The 21,213-nt window shown below is 43.2% G+C and overlaps 1 protein-coding gene across 1 annotated transcript in view; it reads left to right on the plus strand.

Annotated features, from left to right (window-relative positions):
* Window positions 1–15,276, plus strand: part of NPTXR (neuronal pentraxin receptor) — a 36,301-nt gene extending 21,025 nt beyond the window's left edge. Inside the window, exons 2-5 of the mRNA XM_075573766.1 lie at window positions 4,580–4,814; window positions 6,974–7,215; window positions 9,903–10,082; window positions 14,138–15,276. Of these exons, the coding sequence (XP_075429881.1) occupies window positions 4,580–4,814; window positions 6,974–7,215; window positions 9,903–10,082; window positions 14,138–14,362 (882 nt within the window). The 3' untranslated portion in view covers window positions 14,363–15,276. The remainder of the gene's footprint in view (window positions 1–4,579; window positions 4,815–6,973; window positions 7,216–9,902; window positions 10,083–14,137) is intronic.
* The last annotated feature ends 5,937 nt before the right edge of the window (window positions 15,277–21,213 follow it).

Below are 21,213 nucleotides of genomic sequence, written 5' to 3' on the forward strand. Positions count from 1 at the left end.
GAGGAGCAGTCTATCCATGGGTGGGGTGAGAGCCGCATGAGTAGCAGATACTTAGTATCTCGTAAACCGCTACTTTAAAACCAGCAGCTACAACATACTGAAAGCTTCTGCTCCTATCACAAGAATATAGTGTCAAGCGGCTACTATACGTGAAACCCCGTCGTCACGATGTGATGGTCAAAAGCAGAAGATATGCGCATATAGTGCTCTCAAGTCGTTTATAAGTTACTAATAACAGTTTAGGGAGTATGTGTAGAGCAAACCTGCAAAGTAGCGGCTCAGACCGGCACTCAGCGGTGCCTCTCACTCACAACCCGACGGAGATGCGTCATGACGTCATGACGTCAGCCTTTTGGTCCCGCCTCCCACCTGACGCACGTTTCGCGGAGGCTTTTTCAAAGGTGGTGACGTGGGATACTACGGGGGGGGGAGTTTTATATGCGGTCAGTCACCAGAGGACCAATCAAACCGGCGGCGAGAATTAACTACTTAGGTTACGTAAAGATGAATTGTAGTACAGACTTATGGTTGCAACATGAATATTAAGATGTAAGTTGATAAAAAAAAAGTCATAATAAGGATTTATACAGTACTGAGATAAAAAACTGAAATGTATAGACTATGAAATATGGTCATGGTAAGGATACACCATAAATAAAAAATAATAATAAAAAAAATATTGAAAAAGTCCTGGCTTGGACGAAACGCATAAGAGTGTTCATGCTGTTGTACATTGCTGGTTACTAATAAACTTTTTTATATTCATACAACTAGCTGAGTGAAGGTGCTGTGAACCTCGGAAGCAATCTCCATTTTTTTCATGTATTTAATACAGTGGGTCGCAGGTGGCTGTGGACGAGCTTGTCTGTTAAATTCAGTGCCCTTCTACTAACGAGTGTGGGGGTGGATCTTAGCACTTCCCTTAGGTCCGGGTCCTCAGTAAGGATAGGCCAGTGTCTATTTAGGATGGTATTAATTTCGGACCACTGGTTATTGAAGGTCCCCACAAACCTAATCAGCTTGGGATCTTCTGCCTGTGCCTTATTATCGCTTCGTAGTGAGCTTCTATCGCTGAATCTCGCTCGCCGGTATGCTTTAGAGATTGATCTCTTGCTGTAGCCTCTTGCCCTGAATCTCTCTCTCATTTTGTCCACCTCTACCTCAAAAGCCTCCATAGACGAGCAATTTCTGCGAATTCTGAGAAATTGGCCCACAGGGATACCTTATTTCAATCGTCTAGGATGATGACTCTCAAAGCGTAAAAGGCTATTTGTAGCTGTTGTTTTACGATGGGCCGTTGTTTCCACTTTATTGTCAGATCCTCTCGAAATCCTAAGATCTAAGAAGGTAATCTCCTGTGCGCCAATCTCAAAGGTAAGGTGGAGATTGAACTCGTTGGTGTTTAATACCTTGACAAATTCCGTGAACAGCGCCCATGTCCCCTGCCACAGGATCAGGACGTCGTCAATATAGCGGACCCACAAATAGATATGGTTAGTAAATATCTCATTGGCTTCCTGGAAAACCACCTCCTCCTCCCACCAACCCAGATATAAATTTGCGTACGTGGGGGCGCAGGTGGTCCCCATTGCCGTACCTCTAAGTTGGTGAAAGATGGTACCATTAAAAGTAAAATAATTGTGGGTCAAAATGAACCTCAACAGGTCCAACACCAGTTGATTGTGCTTAGTGAATTCGCAGCTCCTGCTTTTGAGAAAGTAGGCTATAGAATCTATCCCTACTTGGTGTACAATAGAGGTGTAGAGAGATTTGACATCAAGGCTAATTAATAGTGTATCCTCATCTAAACAAATGTCATTGAGTCTATTTAAGACATCTTTGGTGTCTCTCAGGAAAGATGGCAAGCTATTGACAAAAGGGCGCAGTATTTGATCGATGTACTTACTGCTTTGTTCTGTCAGATTGGAGATCCCGGACACTATGGGCCTACCAGGTGGGGGCAAAATGCCCTTATGTATTTTTGGGAGACAGTAGAATGTTGATAGGACTGGTGCTGGTGACAACAATTGATCATATTCTTTTTTTGTTAGAACTTTAGACAGTAAACCTTGATCTAAAATGCATTTTAATTCCTTCTGGAACTGTATAGTTGGACTTTGCTTAAGTGTCTTATAGCATTTAGTGTCAGACAGTAAACGGGTACACATTTTGATATAGTCTACAGTGTTCATGATCACTGTATTCCCTCCTTTATCAGAAGGTTTTACAGTGATCGTCGTATCTTTTTGTAAATCCTTCAACCCTTGACGTTCAGAGGAGGTCAAGTTATCAGGTTTATTATAGGCTGTCAAATTTTCCAAATCTTTGGTGACCAGCCGTATAAACATTTCGACGTTGGGGCTTGTTGCGAGGGGTGGAGTAAAGTTAGACCTGGGCCTTAGGTCTGAAAATGGTCCTTCTCCCTCGGTTCTATTAGATTCCTCAAGGAGGGCAATAAGGTCTCTCGTGTTATCTATATGCAATTGATCTAAATGCATAAGACCCTCATTTTTCAGCTTAAACACTTCTCTCCTTTTAAAGAATTTATGAAGTAGGAGTTTCCTACTGAACAGGTTAGTGTCTTTGACCCAATCAAAAATATGGAAGTTTTCTGATGGAGAAAACGACAGACCTTTATTTAATGCACCAACCTGATCAGTGGTCAGTGTTTTATCTGAAAAGTTCATAACTTGATTGGTGTTTTGGCTGAGAGTATCTACCTGCGCCTCCTGTAACGTCGTCTTGACCTGCCTCTGTAAGCCCAAACGTTCCTGTCTCTTAGCCAATCCTTTTTGGCCTCTTCTGGTTTTCCCTTTTCTGTGAAGAGGGGGTAATTCGGGCCTGTTTCTAAAAAATGCAAACGATCTAGATCAGGTCTATTTGTTGATCTCTCATTGCCATCACCCTCATCATTGGAGCTGTCCCAGTCTGTTGAAGAGTCATTTACTGGAAATCTAGTTCTTTTCTCCATAAAGTGATGCCTATAAATTTTCCCACCTTCGTAGTCCCTAGTGTCTCGTTGGAATTTTTTGGATTTCCGTTCTTTTAATTCTTTAGTAAATTTGTCAATGCTCAGTTGTAATTTATTCTCAGATTCTATGAAGTCTGTTTTATCTTTCCATTTGTCTAAGTCATCCAAGTGTGTTCTTAAATCTGTTTTAACAATAGTAAGTTTGTCACTTTGGTATTCTATCAGTAGTTTCATCAGTGATACCGAACATTTTCCCAGAATGGTGTCCCAACTCTTGATGAAATGTCTCATCTTGAAACATATGAGAGGGAGCTATATTTGCTATAAGCCCTCGTGGGATTCGCTCAGTCCTTAAATAATTTTCCAGACTGATGAGTGATAAGCTATTGTGAGCTATCTCACTACTACTATTAAGTAATTACCTGCTAGCCAATTTTCCCCTTGTTCCAGTTTATGTGTAAACGTCTGTTGGTTTGTTTTATATGTTGGGTTATTGTTGTTCACCAATAGTATTTGTTTAGCTGTATCACCATTTATTTTAATCATTATAATAAAGTATTAACTTTTATTCATCATATCAATCATTACAATGAGTGCATGTTAAAGGGTGTTTCTTTTTCTCACATTTCATTATTATCCCTACTCCCCTTTGCACCTTTGTTATCATTTATTAGTCTGTACATTAGGCTGAAGCGAGAGTCACCTCCCTCCCTCCAATTCCCCTTTCCCTACTCTACCATTAGGCTGGGGCCATAGAGGGGGTAGCAGGGCTGAGGCGCGCTGACGCTGAGGCTCGCCTGCTGAAATCTGCGCAATTTCATGCCCATGCAGGCGAGCCAGCGGGCGCAATCGGGAGGCGGGGGGAGACTGAGGGAGGCAAGGCAGTGACGTCGCTGGGCCAATCGCCCGCGACGCACCGACGTCAATGTCACGGTGCCGACGTCACGGCGCCGTGACGTTGACGCTGCTCTGCACTGATTGGATGTTTTCAGCCAACAGCGCTCTGAAAAACAGCTTGGCTGTTGGCTGAAAAATCCAGCGCCTCAGCACGCCTGCGGACGCTCGCGTGAGCCCCCTCTAAAGACATCCTCATGGAGGATGCAGGGGCTCAGCGCGGAGCGTCCGCACGGCTCAGCGCGGAGCGTCCGCACGGCTCAGCGTGGCCTCCCCTGCTATGGACTCGGCCTTATTCTAGACAGGCAGAGAGACAGGTAGAGAGACAGCCAGATAGATAAATAGGAATGGGTAGATAGATACTGTAGCTAGTCAGATATATATGAATGATGAGATTAGATAATATATGTGAATTATGAGATTAGATAGATAGATAGATAGATAGATAGATAGATAGATAGATAGATAGATAGATAGGTAAATGAATAAATAGATAGATAAAAACTCATGCTAATGGTATTTCTGTAGTAACAAGGTGCTGGAGACCTAAGCAAAAAAACTACAATGAATAAATAATTCCGTGTAAAAGAATTGTAGTAGAAACGCATGTCCCCTCTCCAGTTCTAATCCTTTCCTAAGCACTATACCCGTCACCCCGTGGTACCGGACACGCAGTACTGCTTACAGCTTGTCCCTCTCCATTCCCCCGCGCAGCTGGAGATTCAGCAACGAGTGAACAACGCATCTCTCCCGGCCTCACCCACCTCGCCCTCTCCTCTCCATGGACGGGACTCCCTGCAGGCCAAGATGCTGGAGCTGGAGGCTCAACTGCTGGCCAAGCTGCTGGAGCTGGAGAAGGAGCAGATGTCTGCCTCCGGGGAGAAGGACAAGCAGGACATCGAGAAGGAGCTGGGTGTCCTGCAGAACCGCATCGCAGAGCTGGAACAGGGTGAGAGGGTCAGATTCAGTGGCACACACTCTCACTCACATGCCACCCCCACCACACACATACACACTTCACCCCCCCCCCATAATTCTCCACCACACAACCCCCCACACACACAATTCTGCCCCCGCCACACAGCCCCCCACACACAATTCTGCCCCTCACACACAATCCCCCTATAGACACGCACACATACCTTTCCCCCCTATAATTTCCCACCACACAATCCCCCTACACACAAACACAATTCTGCCCGCGCACACATTTCTCCTCCTATATATATGCACACAATTCCCGCCATACACATGTGCACACACAATTCCCCCGCATACACATACTTCCACCCCTAAAACACACACACACACAATGCCCCCACACACTACACATATAAACACACATATACTCCCCCCCCTGTACACCCCCTGTACATACACACACTCCCCCCTATACACACACACTCCCCCCTATACATACACACCTATGTGTATATCTTTATACTATATTAGTGAAAGCACTGTATGTTTGCCTGCCTGTCTGGATGTCCGGTGTCCCTCTCATTGGTCCCTTGGCCCGCCCGCCCCCGCACACCTCTCATTGGCCTCACACACTCACACCACCCCCTTGGCCCGCCCCCGCACACCTCTCATTGGCCTCACACACTCACACATAGTGCAACTAAAGACAACTTAAACAAAACATCACTGATAAGGTTGACAAGAAAATAATTACAAATTTAATGCAAATGAATTAAAATATATATAAAAACATCAAACACTTGAATGTTGGGCGAGAGACACTATAAAGCGATGACAGGGATACAATTGAAACCCTACTTACAGCAAAGCTGATGATAATAAGCCCGTAGCCCAGTGTCCTGTTCCTAAAACCGAAGCCGGGGAAGTACCGGACAGGGACCGGGGAGCATACTTCCCCTGCTTCTTCCCCTCCTTCCCCTGCTTCTGCGCCAAGTGGTGACGTCACCGTGTTATCGCGAGACCTCTCGGTCTGCGTGTATCACCTCGGCGAATCCCTCGGCAGCACTGGGTCCAGGCCTTCACCTGTGCCACCCCCCACACATCAGCACATCCGTGAGTGTGTTAGCAGCGGCAGTCCCCGGCATCGTGGATCTCTAGAGGCTGAGTTATAACATCTACTTCCCCGGCTTCGGTTTTAGGAACAGGACACTGGGCTACGGGCTTATTATCATCAGCTTTGCTGTAAGTAGGGTTTCAATTGTATCCCAACCGGATGTCATCGCTTTATAAGTGTATCCAGCCCAACATTCAAGTGTTTGATGTTTTTATATATATTTTAATTCATTTGCATTAAATTTGTAATTATTTTCTTGTCAACCTTATCAGTGATGTTTTGTTTAAGTTGTCTTTAGTTGCACTATGATCTTTTTCTCTTTTTTTCTCTTTTGTTTTTGTCCTATTTGTTTGTTTGTTTTTCCATGAGACGTCATCCCAGCCGTATTGGACTTTATATTTGGTCAGGCTATATTTATATTTCTTTTTGGAGGCGCCGGTTTATTTGTTTTTATTGTCTGTATTGGTTTGTGTGATCCTTTTTTCCTGGCAGCCCCCACTTTAACATTTAAAGTGTGTATATTTTATGTTAGTCGCCCATGTGTTACTATTTGTTATTTTTAGCATTAGCGCTGTTCTCACTGCCCTTCCCCTTTATACACACACACACACACACACACACACACACACACACACACACACACACACACACACACACACACACACACACACATCCCCTTACTATAAACACACACATACACTCCCCCCATACACACACATCCCCCCTATAGACACATACACTTACCACCCTCCTACTCGCCCCACTACTAACCCTCCACTACCACTACTCACACACTACCACCCCTCCCTCCAGATACACAATATGTGTGTCTGCTGCCGATAGTGTCACATTATTGTACCCTAGACTTGGAACAGGGTAAGAATATACTATCTATCTATCTATCTGTCCTATCTGTCTATCTGTCTATATATCACTTTTGAAAAAGCCATCTAAGCTGCTTGAGAAGGTCTTACACTGTAGAGTGCTTTCTCTTTATTGCAACTTCTTCAGCCCACGAGCTTCTCACTATGAGAGCATTTGTGTCTTTGAAGTGGGATCTGATGTTTCCATAGGTTTCCCCGGGTACCAACCAGAGAACTTCAAACTCAGCTTCCCAGTGCGTACGAACTACATGTACGGCCGGGTGAAGAAGACGCTGCCGGAGCTCTACGCGTTCACCATGTGCATGTGGCTGAAAACCAAGGCATCCTCGGGCTCCGGGACCCCCTTCTCTTACTCCGTCCAGGGTCAGCCTAACGAGATCGTGCTACTGGAGTGGGGACATAACCCCATGGAGCTGCTCATCAATGATAAGGTGAGAGGCAGACCTCCAACTCATGACAAAAGCCTTTTGACCCCTACAAAATCAGGGACTTTACTAGACCTAATACTACTTTTGGGTATTTCCTACCTCCATCTCTTGTGTGTGTCTCTGGCTGTACGTGCCTTTACCACATCTACTGGGGGGCTATTCCATGCATCTACTACTCTTTCAGCGGCAACAGTTCCTTGCATTTGCCCAAAGTCCAACAACCTTATAACCTCACCCCAAGTTTTGAAGTTTCACTTAAAGCTGCAGTTCAGTCAATATCCTGCATGTGTGGGTTTTTTTTTAATAAATCAGTTCTGTAGTAAGAAAAAATACTTTTAGCATTTTCTGTTTTAAAAAAAACAACTTTGAAAGACCAATTTTCGTGTATTCTATTTTAACAGCCATTTGCTAAGGCACCGCCCCTTCATGTCCTGTCACAAGCCCTGGCACACCCCTTTGTCAGCCCTGCCCTCCCTCTAGCACATGTCAATGCAGGAATGCTCATGAATATTCATGAGCTTCCACTGACGGACTGAAGCAGAATATAAACAGATCCCTTCACTAATTATGTCACCATATCAATACATGGAGAACGAATTGACCTGCAGCTATACAGTTCTTTAGGTAATTAGAGATTGCACACATGAAACTATTGAAGTAAAAAAATAAATTTAAAAACAAAAACAAAAAAAAGACTGAACTGCAGCTTTAAAGTAGCAATCCTCGTATAGCCACTTTTTAAATTGCATCTATGTGACCTGGGGGGGTGGGGTTCCATGGGGGCGGGGCGGGGGCGGGGTGTCTCCCTGACGGGAACAGCATTCCCTCATCCATTTTCCCGGTACCAAAAATATTACACTCCCGGACAAAGATGGTAAAAAGGTAATCAAATATATTACCAGTATTGCGGTTTCTTACCCTGGGGGGTATTTAAAAGCACCCCTTAGAAAATTGTTGGTCCGCCATTTTATTATAGCTGTAAGATTTACTATTGCTAGTTTTTTGGGGACACACATACACACACATATACACACACATATACACACACACACACACACACACAACATGTAATGTCTCAGTTGGAAGCCCGGATAGCCAGAATCAGGGATAGGAATGGGATGGCTATGGAGAGGTCAACTCATATTGTACATTTTCCACTAAATATAATACATTTATATAGCGCTCACAGTGTACTCCACGCTTTACAAGAGAGACAATACAGTGCAGGGCATTATAATGCAATAAGTACAACAAATAAGATCAGACAATAAGAAAGGAAATCCTTGCCCCGAAGAGCTTACAGTCTAAGTGTTATGTTGGGAGAGTTACAGAGACAGCAGGTGAGGGAAAAAGCGCTGTAGATGGCAGTGCTTGGGCACAATGGTTGGTAGGAGGGACTGTGGGACAGTAGCCAGGAGTCCAGGCTAATGAAACGCTTAATTTAAGAGGGGAGTTTTAAGGTTTGTCTTAAAGATGGAGAGAGGTGCTTGGTGTATAAGGCTAACAAAGATAATAGTTGAAGCAGCAGTCGGCACTAATCGCCATCTTTGATCTTGGCCTTTCCCATGCTGGTTTTATTTTTAACATCGGATGCTCCGTTCAAGAGATAGAAGTAATTTGGAATATGAAGTGTCTGGGAGGTTAAAATGGCACTCAGTGCCATGTAAAGGTTACCGTGATAACCTCAGAAGCTAGAGATGAAGAAAATCCTGGTTTTAACACTAAATTTTTTTTAAAGAGCAGGACATGCTCAGGGTGTCAAATACTAACATTATATGACAGGTGGCCATCTCCAGTCCTCAAGAGACACCAACAGGTCAGGTTTTCAGGATAGCCCTGCTTCAGCACAGGTGGTGGACAATTAATTGAGCCACCTGTGCTGAAGCAGAGAGCCTGAAAACCTGACCTGTTTGTGACCCCTGAGGACTGGAGTTGGTCACTCCTGGTATATGAATGAAACTCACATATATGCTTAGGGGGGGTTGCTGCTTTATCAAAGGCCTGTGTTGGTTTATATATATTTTTTACTCCAACACATTTACCAATAATAGGCAGTTTCATAGAGCACATTTATCAGGCCCGCTTAGACATGAATATATAAATAATATTATTATTTAGGTCTCATGAAACCTCAACCAAATACCGAACTCATCCTCTTGTTTTATTCATTTTTGTTTATTTATGTTATTATTTTTAGGGCACTGTTTTATTTATATGTTCAATTAAAATATCACATACTTATAATGTTACTTGTAATAAGATTATGGTAATACGCTTTCTTTCTATTACCAAATTTTTATGGGGGCATTAAAATCACTGTAAAATGTAAAATCTACAAATAAAATGTTTAAAAAAACCCAACAACTCCTGGACAAGAATAGTTGCGCGGGTGCATAATATGGCCGCTGGGATCTGCCTTGTTGCGACGGCCAATGGAAAAAGCTGCAACCCCATTGAGAGATGAATTAAAAAAGTTATATTTCGGGAACTGGGGGATCCTCTGATGTCGGAGGATTGGGTTTCGGGTTCGGGGGATCCCTGGTTCACATAAATGTAAATAAATAAAACATGATAACCGTTTGCGCCGCTGCGACTGTTCCTTTCATTTTAACTCCGGAATAGGTTACTTAGTGGGACTGCCCCTTTAGAGACCACAGACTGTTATAACGGGCTTCTCTTTGGTGTGGCAGGTCACTCAGCTGCCCGTGAGCCTGAAAGACGGGATGTGGCATCATATCTGTGTGGCCTGGACTACGAGGGACGGGATGTGGACTGCCTTCCAGGACGGGAAGAAGAAAGGATCCAATGAAAATCTCTCTGCCTGGCATCCCATCAAACCCAACGGGATCATTATATTCGGGCAGGAGCAGGTCAGTGCCAGTGTCGGGTGTCAGTCTTACTGTGTATTGGGGGATTTGTCTTCCTTCCTCTGTTTAAATGTGAATTTATTAAGGCGCAAACTTATATACTAGTGATATTAGTGGCCATCAAAATTACAATACAATATGCATACACAACATGCAGCTGCAGTGGCCGTTATTCGAACATTTCACGCGGTGTGTATCTCGGAATAGCCACGTCATGGCGCGGGATTACTTCCAACCTTCCCGCCTTAAGACGCGAGTGCCGAAAATGGCATTTTAGAGTTCTGGTTTTGAAACACCTGAAATTGACACAGTATCACAGTACTGTGCACATTGCAATTCATTCATTTCATTGCATACACTACCGACACACTTTATTAGAGTGTGGCCGGTACCGCAAGCCGGGAGATTTCCCGGCTTGCTAGTGGCCGCCCCTCGGCATGCCGCGCGTCATAGACGCGCGGTCACGCGTCTTCGGGAGCCTGCGCCCCCTGCACGCGCGTCCAGGGCTCCCCGAGGGAGCCCTGGTGTCCCGCGATCGCGGGACGGCGGCAGGGGGTTCCGGGGGACCCGGCGGACCCGGCAGCGGTAGGGAGAGCGCCCCGATCGGAGGGCGCTCTTCCGCTGCTTCGGCGCGCGCCCGTCACCCTCGGGCGCTCGCCAGGCTACTGCTGCGGCCAAGAACGGGCAAATGCTCGAATAAACTTGGCCGCAGCAGTATACTGTAATTGCACACAATCCATGAAATTCAAACAAAGCAACCGCGATAAACACGGGTGCGTTGGGCGATTGGCGGCGTTAATGCCACATGGAATACAGCAGCGCACACGAAAACGGCTCCGTGAAATGTTCGCATAACGGCCGCTGCATCTGTACATAAACAGGTGCAAATCAATGTGCACATATCAGGTGCAGCCAAATACTAGCAGAATCCCAACTGCACTAGATAACAGTGAAAAAAGTGGTGTCCATGGCGCAAACTGATAATGGTGAATAACTAAGTGAATAAACTACGTGAATAATGGTAATGGATGATACCAGCACTTAATCAAATGTCACAAAGCACTCCGTTGAACAAGGACATCTTGGGTTAACCCTCCATGGTGGATATCATGTAAGGAAGAAACACAGATGCAGAGGAGATGGTGCATTAACATTTTAATCCATAGACAAACAACACAAAGGGGAAAATGCAAACTCACAATGACCCCAATGGTAATAAGCATGGAGTGACTTGGGGTGCACTCCAACTCTCCTCCGGTCTTAACAGCTGCTCGTCTTGCCCGTCCTGCGCGCTCACACGCGTGTGGTTTCCTCTGTCTGCTCCTCTCACTAGCAGACCATCCAGGACCGCTGACGTCAGCACACTGAACCGCGGGTGTGTTGATACGGTGGCCTCCAACGTCCAAAAAGCCCAAAGCATTTCGCCAGTTTGTCGGCTTCTTCTGGGATTGTGTTAGGACTCCGGAGGCGCTGAGTATATTTACCCCACAGCTCCATTGCATGCAGTCTAACTCAGCTGATTCTAATTATGCAAACATCGGCTCCTGAAGCAATACTGGCTAAATATCTATCAGGAGCCACCCTCAAATTAGATTGCACACTTTTATACAAATAACAATAAAATCCTCAAACAGTTCCCAACAGTCTTGATATATTACGTTAATACACTTAACACAGAACAAATACCTTATAAAAAGCCATACAAAGGGCAAATACATCAAGAACAATGTATTACATACACATAGAAATAAAATTAAAATATAAAAAAACAAATCCTAAGGTTTGTACATTTATACCGCTATAATCAGAAGTTAATAGTCGATCATGGGCTACTAAAATGAAGAACAGAGACACAGTTAGGTGACAGTATAAAAACATTAGAGATAAAATCGTTCTAAAAAAAGAAGAAATCCAATGATTTTAATATGACTCCAAAAAAGTTCTACAATAAGGTGTAAATCAATATGGAGAGACCAATAAAAAATTATTTCGGAAGAAACTTGGACAAATCCCTATAGGGACAATGAATATATAATGGTTGGGAACCATGTATTACAATTCTAACTATTTTTTATACTAAAAAATGTAATATAGAATAAACATATGCATGCAAAAGCTCATACAGATACATACGTACGTACGAATAACTAAAATGCATAAATACTAAAAAATCAAAAATTGATACAATAAAAAAAAAAAAACAATCTGGACAGTAAATAATATTAAAAAACAGTCAAGGTGAATTCAACCAAAATCATCTTAAGATCATTAAAATTCCAACCATTCATATAAGGAAGGCATTGATATCGAAATCCACGTTAAGTCTAAGGGGTCTCCAATATGTGGGCCGCACCATACGAAAGTTACAAGTCAGGATATCAGAGCGTGTGAGAAGCACTAGGAATGCTTTAGAGTCTCATAATATTTCATTATATTTTAAGAATTGGCATCAATCAGAGCCAAGTGGGCTCAAGTTTGTAGGAATAGATCATGTTCCAAGAAATTGGCGAGGAGGTAAAAAGAAAGCTTTTGGATTCACAGACTGAAGATTTTGAGACCCCCTGAACTTAACTTGTCCAGATTGTTGTTGTTTTTTAATTGTATCTATTTTTGTTTTTTTAGTATTTATGCATTTTAGTTATTCGTACGTATGTATGTATCTGTATGAGCTTTTGCATGCATATGTTTATTCTATATTACATTTTTTAGTATAAAAAATAGTTAGAATTGTAATTCATGGTTCCCAACTATTATATATTCATTGTCCCTATAGTGATTTGTCCAAGTTTCTTCCGAAATAATTTTTTATCGGTCTCTCCATATTGATTTACAACTTATTGTAGAACTTTTTTGGAGTCATATTAAAATCATTTGATTTCTTCTTTTTTTAGAACGATTTTGTTATCTCTGTTTTTATTCTATCACCTAACTGTGTCTCTGTTCTTCATTTTAGTAACCCATGATCGACTATTAACTTATGCTTATAGCGGTTTAAATGTTCAAACCTTAGGATTTGGGTTTTTATATTTTAATTTTATTTTTATGTGTATGTAATAAAACATTTCTTGATGTATTTGCCTTTTGTATGGCTTTTTATAAGGTATTTGTTCTGTGTTAAGTGTATTAACGTAATATATGAAGGCTGTTGGGAACTGTTTGAGAATTGTATGGTTATTTGTATAAAAGTGTGCAATCTAATTTGAGGGTGGCTCCTGATAGATATTTAGCCAGTATTGCTTCAGGAGCCGAATTTTGCATAATTAGAATCAGCTGAGTTAGACTGCATGCAATGGAGCTGTAGAGTATACAGTATATACTCGGCGCCTCCGGAGTCCTAACACAATCCCAGAAGAAGCCGACGGACTGGCGAAATGCGCTGGGCTTTTTGGACATTGGAGGCCACCGTATCAATCCAGCGGTGGTTCAGCGTGCTGACGTCAGCGGTCCCGGATGGTCTGCTAGTGAGAGAAGCAGACGGAGGAAACCACATGCGTCTGAGTGCCCAGGACAGGCAAGACGAGCAGCTGCTAAGACCAGAGGAGGGTTGGTGTTTGCCCCAAGTTACTCCCTGCTTATTACCATTGGGGTCATTGTGAGTTTGCATTTTCCCCTTTGTGCTGTTTGTCTATGGAATACAGTAAAACATTAATGCACCATTTTTTCTGCATCTGTGTTTCTTCCTTCCTCTGTCTGCCTCTTTCTCCCCTTTCTCTCTTTTTCCCGTTCTATCTCACTTTCTCTCCCTGTTTCATTCTCACCTTTCTCTCTCTCCCTTTCTCTGTCCCTCTCTCTCTCTCCATCTCTTTCAACCCCCCCCCTTCCCCCTCCCCATCTCTCCCCCCCCCCCTCTCCCTCTCTGATGAAGATTAGAATCCCATTCACTTGAATGAAATTGAGCTCCAGCTCCAGTCTCTCTCAGTAGGCTGCTTCCTAATGCTGGAGAAAAACTCAGCTTCATTCACGTTAATGGGACAGTAATCTTACCCGGCACTAGGAAAGCGGCTTCTCTGCAGAATAAACCAGTCTAACTTCTCTCTTCTTCTCCCTACCTGACACAGGATGCCCTAGGAGGGCGTTTCGATGCTACCCAGGCCTTTGTGGGAGAGGTGGCACAGTTCAACATGTGGGACCGAGTTCTCACCCCTTCCGAAATCGAGGAAATGGCCAACTGCACCGCCACCATCTCCGGAAACGTCGTCCAGTGGGACGACCGGCAGGTGGAGGTCTTCGGCGGAGCCACAAAGGGCCCCTTTGATAGCTGCGAGGAGGGCCTGGGTCCTTGATCAAGACCCACCTCTGTCCCCAACCCCTATACCCTCTCCCTCAGTGTCACCATCGCAGGGTCACTCCCAGCTTCCCAAAATACGGGTGTAAGGACAGCACCGGCCTGTGTTGTCCATCAAGATTTAAAATGAGTGTCTGTTTCTGGGGGGAGATTAACGGGGCAAGAAGAAATGGCCTTACCAGGTGACCCAAACCCTTTAAAGCCGCAATCCTAAATACCGTAAAAATATGAAATGTCTCCTCTCTTTTCACCATCTCAAACTCCTTGTTTGCTGCGGTTTTTAGCAACCCCTGTCCTTATTCAAACTCTGCAGTTGAATACTGGAGATATTATACGCTGACTAATTTGCCTTCCTGGGAGGTTAAAATGGTCGCTGCCATTCAAGCCCATTAAGACAGCAGAGTGCTGCAATGGGTTGCAGCCCTCTTTGGCAGCAGAGGGGTTAATCCTTGGGGAACACACTAACTCGCCCAACACACAGAGAAACGTCCCGGGGCTAAGAGTTGTAACCAGTTCTGTTTTGTGACATCACAACCATAACGCACTGTGACACCCAGCATCACTGCCATTGCTCACACCCGCTCCTCAGCTCCTCCCACGGGATCCCATTTCCTATATATGGATTGTTTTGGCCCTAAAGACTTTCCCTCGTATCACATTTTTATTCACCCCAACTTCTGCTTTCTGTTATCTGCCAGCAAATCTTCTCTCTCTCTCCCACCTCCTCCATTCATCTCTCCTCCCATCACCCCTTCATTATTCTCCATTCATGCCACCTTTAATTCTACCTTCACCCTTTCCTGTCCTCCTCCCATCACCTGGCTTGCTCTTTTGGTACATTTGTGAATTGAATTGTGTCTATTTTGTAAGATACCAGTATTGGAAATAAAGATGAAGTTGTGTTTGTTTACATTTTTTGGGAGTAAAAACAAAACAAAAAAAACAAATAGTTTGTCATAGTTTGTCCTACTTTTTCTGTCATTTACTGAGTTTCTGTGTGTGTGTTGGAGAGCTTATAAGGGGGAGGAATCCCCATATACCAACCCTTCCACAATACTTCAATGGTAAATCTGGGTTAAAATCGAATACACATATTTAGGATCTTTTTATCCAGGCTGCAAAATGAAGTAAAAAGCAGCACAATTTTGTCATCGTCCCACCAAAAATGACATTATTAGTGGTATGTAGGATTAGAAACATGGCTACTTTTGACCCTTCCCCAAAATGTCAAAATTCTATTCACCACTACCTACTACAGCGGGAGCGGGGTGTGGGGGGCACCCCAGTCCTCAAGGGCCATCACCATGTTTTAAGGATATCTCTGCTTCAGCACAGGTGGCTCAGTCAGAATGACCAAGCCACCGATTGAGCTTCCTGTGCTGATGTAGGGATATTCCTAATACCTGGCCTGTTGATGGCTCGTGAGGATTGGAGTTGGCCACCCCTGTACTTAGGGCCGTGGACAGAGGGGGACATCTGGAACTCCTGTCCCGAGCACGGTGAGTAAAGGGGCCCCGGGCCCTCTGCCAGCATGGTCTAATACATTTGGTCATGGCAGTTTCATCACAACCAAATGCCCGCCGGTGCTTCCCCGTGACTCATTCCGCTGCCGGCTACGTCGCTGCTAAGGTAAGTGAAACCCTTAAATCCCCTCTCCCAAGCCCTTACCCTAAAAACCCCTACCCTAACCCTTACCATAAACACCCTACCCTAAACCCTTACCCTAAAACCTGCTACCCTAAAGCCCTTACCCTAAAACCTGCTACCCTAAGCCCTTACCCTAAAACCTGCTACCCTAAGCCCTTAACCTACAACCTGCTACCCTAAGCCCTTACCCTAAAACCTGCTACCCTAAGCCCTTACCCTAAAACCTGCTACCCTAAAGCCCTTACCCTAAAATCCCCTGCACTAAACAGTTACCATAAACCCCCTAACCTAAGCCCTTACCCTAAAACCTGCTATCCTAAGCCCTTACACTAAAATCCCCTACACTAAACCCTCACCATTAAAACCCTCATTTTAAGCCTTTACCGTAATACTCCCTATCCTAAGACCTTACCCTAAAGCTCCCTACCCAAACCATCTGGCCCCCCCTCTCCTCCACCCCTTCCCCCTCCCATTCCCTCCCTCTCCCTCCGCTCTTCCCCCCTTCTGTCTCCCCAAAGCCTATAAGCACCCGCCCCCTGGCCCTTATCTACTACCCTCCCTCTCTGTTCTTTCCCCCCCTCACAGCCAACAGTATGCTATGGGATGAGGGGTATCAATGGGGGGGGCAAGGTCCCTGAACCTTTAATTTTTCCTGGGCCTCTGGGTCAGACAGGCATTATACAGAAGACTTTCTAAGGGAAATAATAAGAATACTATGTAACAGCATCCTCTGGATTGTTACAAAATACCAAGGTTACTGCGTTACATAGTTATATAGTTATATAGTAGATAAGGTTGAAAAAAGACATACGTCCATCAAATTCAACCTATGCTAAATTTTGACGACAGATACTTTATCCTATATCTATACTTACTTATTGATCCACAGGAAGGCAAACAAAAAACCCTGTGACATATCATCTAATGAAATCTCATAAGGGGGAAAATAAATTCCTTCCTGACTTCAATAATAGTAATCAGATTACTCCCTGGATCAACATCCTTCCCATGTATACTTATTTGGTATATCCCTGTATACCTTTCCTTTCTAAAACGATATCCAACCTTTTATTTTAAGATATCTATTGTATCTGCCATCACAGTCTCCATGGGTAATGAATCCCACATTGTAACTGCCCTTACTGTAAAGAACCCTTTCCTTTGTTGCTGGTGAAATCTCCTGTCCTCCAACCTTAAGGGATGACTGCATGTCCTTTGTACTGCCCGTGGGATGAACAGATCTTTTGAAAGCTCCTTGTACTCTGTCCCTGAATATATTTTGTGATGGAGTCACTGGCTTGGTATGCTCGAGTGAGGGCATATGTGTGCTTTCCAGCACTCAACCAGTTTACTTCGTCCTGGAGAGGCTAGGTTCACTGGAGCCAATTAAGCCACCACTCTTAAATGAACAGGAGATATAAAAGGCAGAGAGAGCTGCCAGAGACAAGATGGGATTTTTCACAGCCAGGAGAGGGGAGAGTTTTGATCTGACACATATAGCAGGGCGCAAAAAGAGAGAAAAAAAACACTATCAGTATAAATTTAAAGGGTACTTTATATTTATAATATGCATGAGATAAAATAACACTTACATAAAAAACAGGATCACAATAAATCCAAACATCTTAGGGGAACCTTGACAGGGGGGGGTGTGGTCAAGCAAATAAACTAAAACAATGGCAAGATCCTAAATGTCTATTTGTTCAGTTAGCACTAACAAATGCAGTTAACAAAAAATAATAGACAGCACACACAATGGAAGTCTATGGAACAATAATAGGTGCAAACGGGAACAGAGAGGACCCTATTTCCTCTCAAAAAGACAATAAAGCACAAATGTTGCCAGCACTCAAAAGAATAGATCAAAGAGTCAAAGGATCAGCCAAACTCAAATGTAATTATACACGTATGATGCACATAATAGGTCAAACAAAGACCAGGAGAGATAATAAATGCTAGGACAGGGTCAAGAACAGGGAAGGGGAATGGAAAGGGGGGAAGGGAAAGGGGGAGGAAAACACAGGGAATATAAAAGTGCAGGGTAAGGGGGGCAACGTAACGTTTCGGGGTATAAACCCCTTAACCTGGCCCGTTCCCAGTTAGACCGTAGCCACCTGTTTTCCTCAACCCTGTAACAGAGTCCCTAAGGCACACAGTGACAGACTAACATTGAATCTCTAGGATGAATGTAAAAAGGCTGTATAGCACATGCCACAGAAAAAATCCCTGATGTACACCCTAATGGACCAATACTGGGTCTCAAAGCTAAATAGAGGTAGACTGTGGGGCACAGACCTCACACAAAAAAGCAGATAGTAAGAGCTATGTGTATGGCAAGGGAGTATAAACTAATATATATAAACATATTAAAGCGATTACTTCAAAAATGGGGCCAACTCTATTAATTCACTGAGTCCACCTGGTGATTTGGTCCCCAACATATGTATCCAATATTGTTCCCTCTGCAGAAATTTAGTGTCTCGATCCCCCCTCCTAGGGTCTCTTGGAACCACTTCGATACCTCTAAATTTAAGTCCATTAGTTTGACCTTGATGGTAAGTTAAGAAGTGCTGTGATAAATTGTGAATTTTCCTCCCTTTGGTTAGGTTGGATGCAGCATTTTTTATCCCATTAACATGTTCCCCAATCCTTATTTTATATTATAAAAATAATATCCTTGACTCTAACATAGTAATCTGTACAATATCTATAGAGTCATATATGGTTGGTTTTTACTTTAAGTGTGGATATTTTTATTATGTTGTCTACCCATTTTAATGCCTTTTTATATGTATTATTAGATTAGATGTTGGTGCACTATTCAGACTATTCAGTCATTTATTATCATCTTTAGTCATGTTATGATATTGTGTTTATTATTCATCAGTGTTTTATGTATTTTTCATTGTTTAATTTATTTATTTTCTTTTTATATTTGTTTCATATTTCACATTCCCAATTGGCATACATTACTGTATCTGTATTTTTATTTTATTATCATTGTTGATGGTGTTCATCATTTATTATTATTTCATTTAATTAATTTCATTTTTTCATAATTCATTTTTCATAGTTCATATTCTCTATTGGCATGTATATTTATTTTATTGTCATTGTTTAATTTGCAAACAGGATTTGAACAGAGAAGTTCAAGAAATACCCCTATAACTGCACTCTAAACTGTATGTAAATGTTTCAGAAGTAGTAGGGTAAAATATCCCCCATACCAGAAACTAAAAGGCGAAAGCGGCGCAAAAAATAAAAAAGTTTTATTACATAATTCAATAATAGACACTCAAATAGATAAAAATGGGTATGAACTGGACCCCTAAAAGGAGCGAATGGAGTCCTAATGGAGGTGCTTATAGTACTATTAAACCTTTATAATTGCAGGGTGCACCCCATAGGCTGCTGCAAACTTAGGGACACATATAGCCACTGAGTCTGGGTATATAGGAGTGGTATTCTTACTGGTGTATATACTCCTAGAACTGTGTTGCAATAACCAGGGTGTGAACCCTATAGCGTGTGTAGCTGGAGTACTGCAGTCTGTGTGATTGGCTGGAAATGGGTAAGTGACAGAGTATTCCTAGGTTGGTAAATATCAGCACTATGTGCTACGTGTAGGGTAAACCAAGGATATATATACTGTGGATAATGCAGTCCTATATGCGACAGTATAATCACAGACCCCAAGAGGGTAATGGCTTATCCGTCTCGCAATTCACACCTCTGCCAAGTTAGCTCACAAAGCTAGAAACTCCTTAAACACAGATGGCTGCCGTTACAGCCGCAACAAAGCCCGTGGTTGGCGAATTGCCAAAGCCCACAAGGAGGGAGGTATAATAAGTCCCAGCTTCAGGGAGCTGAAAACCGGCTAGCCTATACCAGGAGAATAAAGGAATACAACCCGTTTCAGATGGCTGAGAGTGTCTTTGCAGTCGCTCCTACAGTGACGTCAGCAAACACCCGACACGTGTTTCGCGCGGATGACGCGCTTCATCAGGGGGCGGAGTCTGCCCTTCCGTCTAGGTGACTGGTATATATAGGGGGATCTGTGTTCCTATTGGTCCCTATTATAATTGGTAATATTAGCATAGAAACATAGCGTAAATGACCCTGTCAGACCGGGTTAAGTCAAAAAAACGAATCGTTCAGGACTTCTAATATTCGTAACTTTAGTAAAGGTTTGCACATTCAGTGTACTGTGGGTTATCCTTATGCACAGGTGTCCTGATACTGTGGTGCACTCATTGTGGTAAGTGCAGTACCAGATAACTTTATGTGGCTGGTGGGAGACTCAAAAAGGTAGGTAAGAGGACTTGTGTAATGATAAGGCTATCTCATTTATCAAGTGTAAATAGGGTAAGTAAACAGTGGCATATGGGTATAGCCCTCTATAGTACATACTGGCGTATAGATGTATATATCTCACTAACGTGGGAGTGAGGACTACATAAATATACTGAATGCCATTGTAAACGTAGGTTACTCTTGCAAAAGGTAGATAAACGCGTACAGTAGTAGAGGTGTAGGAGTGTGCGCCCACTTAGGTGATCCGCCCCTAAGGTCAATACGGATCTAGACTTTCTTTACATGCTGTATACCATGATCCCAAAAAGATGTCTCATTATTCAACTATATGTTAAGTAAAGCAATGGCATAGATGTATATAAATGTAGCTCACTATGCTAGCATGTAGGTGTATATACGTATTGACTTTCTATCGTGGGGGTGAGGGCTACATTGATGAACTGGATGCCATAATAGTGGTGTCTCTTGAAAAGGTAAGTAAGCAAGGGGATGTGTAGTGTCCTTGCTTAACATTAACACTAGCGTAGAAATGAGGAATACATGAAACCCTCGTTAAGTCCCGAGGGGGCCTGTGTCTGAAGGAGATAAATCCATCGACAGGAGGCGACTGGGATAAAATCCTCCTCCAACATGAATGTCGGTGGATTTATCTCCTTCAGACACAGGCCCCCTCGGGACTTAACGAGGGTTTCATGTATTCCTCATTTCTACGCTAGTGTTAATGTTAAGCAAGGACACTACACATCCCCTTGCTTACTTACCTTTTCAAGAGACACCACTATTATGGCATCCAGTTCATCAATGTAGCCCTCACCCCCACGATAGAAAGTCAATACGTATATACACCTACATGCTAGCATAGTGAGCTACATTTATATACATCTATGC

The sequence above is a fragment of the Ascaphus truei genome, chromosome 17, assembly GCF_040206685.1.
Source record: "Ascaphus truei isolate aAscTru1 chromosome 17, aAscTru1.hap1, whole genome shotgun sequence".
Lineage (NCBI taxonomy): Eukaryota > Metazoa > Chordata > Amphibia > Anura > Ascaphidae > Ascaphus > Ascaphus truei.